This window comes from Alligator sinensis, unplaced genomic scaffold (assembly GCF_000455745.1).
Source record: "Alligator sinensis unplaced genomic scaffold, ASM45574v1 scaffold647_2, whole genome shotgun sequence".
NCBI classification, from domain to species: domain Eukaryota; kingdom Metazoa; phylum Chordata; order Crocodylia; family Alligatoridae; genus Alligator; species Alligator sinensis.
The window spans coordinates 4,379,944-4,380,437 of record NW_005841832.1 but is presented as its reverse complement, the minus strand read 5'-3'; the positions used below and the strand labels follow the sequence as shown (position 1 = coordinate 4,380,437).

At 55.3% G+C, this 494-nt stretch overlaps 1 protein-coding gene across 8 annotated transcripts in view; it reads left to right on the top strand.

Annotated features, from left to right (window-relative positions):
- The window catches only part of PRPF31 (pre-mRNA processing factor 31), a 10,542-nt gene that overhangs the window by 8,214 nt on the left and 1,834 nt on the right, over positions 1 to 494 (top strand). For all 8 annotated transcript variants that reach the window (XM_006014975.3, XM_025197123.1, XM_025197142.1 and 5 more), the window contains one exon: positions 440 to 492. In XM_006014975.3, coding sequence (XP_006015037.1) covers positions 440 to 492 — 53 coding nt within the window. The remainder of the gene's footprint in view (positions 1 to 439; positions 493 to 494) is intronic.

Below are 494 nucleotides of genomic sequence, written 5' to 3'. Positions count from 1 at the left end.
CCTACTACAGAGCTCCCTGCTGAAGTCACAGTGGGGCTGGGAGGTTGCACCTTCTCAAAATGCATTGGTCAGCTCCCTCCATTATTAGGTACCACCCCAGGCTCCCTGCAACCTGGGATTGATGGGCTCAGATTCCTTGTAGATTTGGGCCTCTTCTGTCTGGAGCAGGTCTTCTGGCCTAGAGCCAGCTTACACTGGGCCCTGCAGACAGTCCCACCGAAGTCTAGGGTTTGAGCTCTTTCCCCTTCTCCACAAAGGTTAGAACCCGGCTTCTCTAGCTGAGAGCTGTGGATCTAGTTGCAACCCCTGGCTGACACCTGAAGCCCCCTTCCTTTCCTTCAGCCCTGCACTCTACCTTGAGGTAGGGTTCTTGCTCCCCTCTCCCTGCCTCAGTCGTGCATCAGTGCCATAACCCCTGTTTTCTCCTGTCCATCATTAGCGCACACTCCAAAAGCAGAGCATGGTCTATGGTGGGAAGTCGACCATCCGGGACC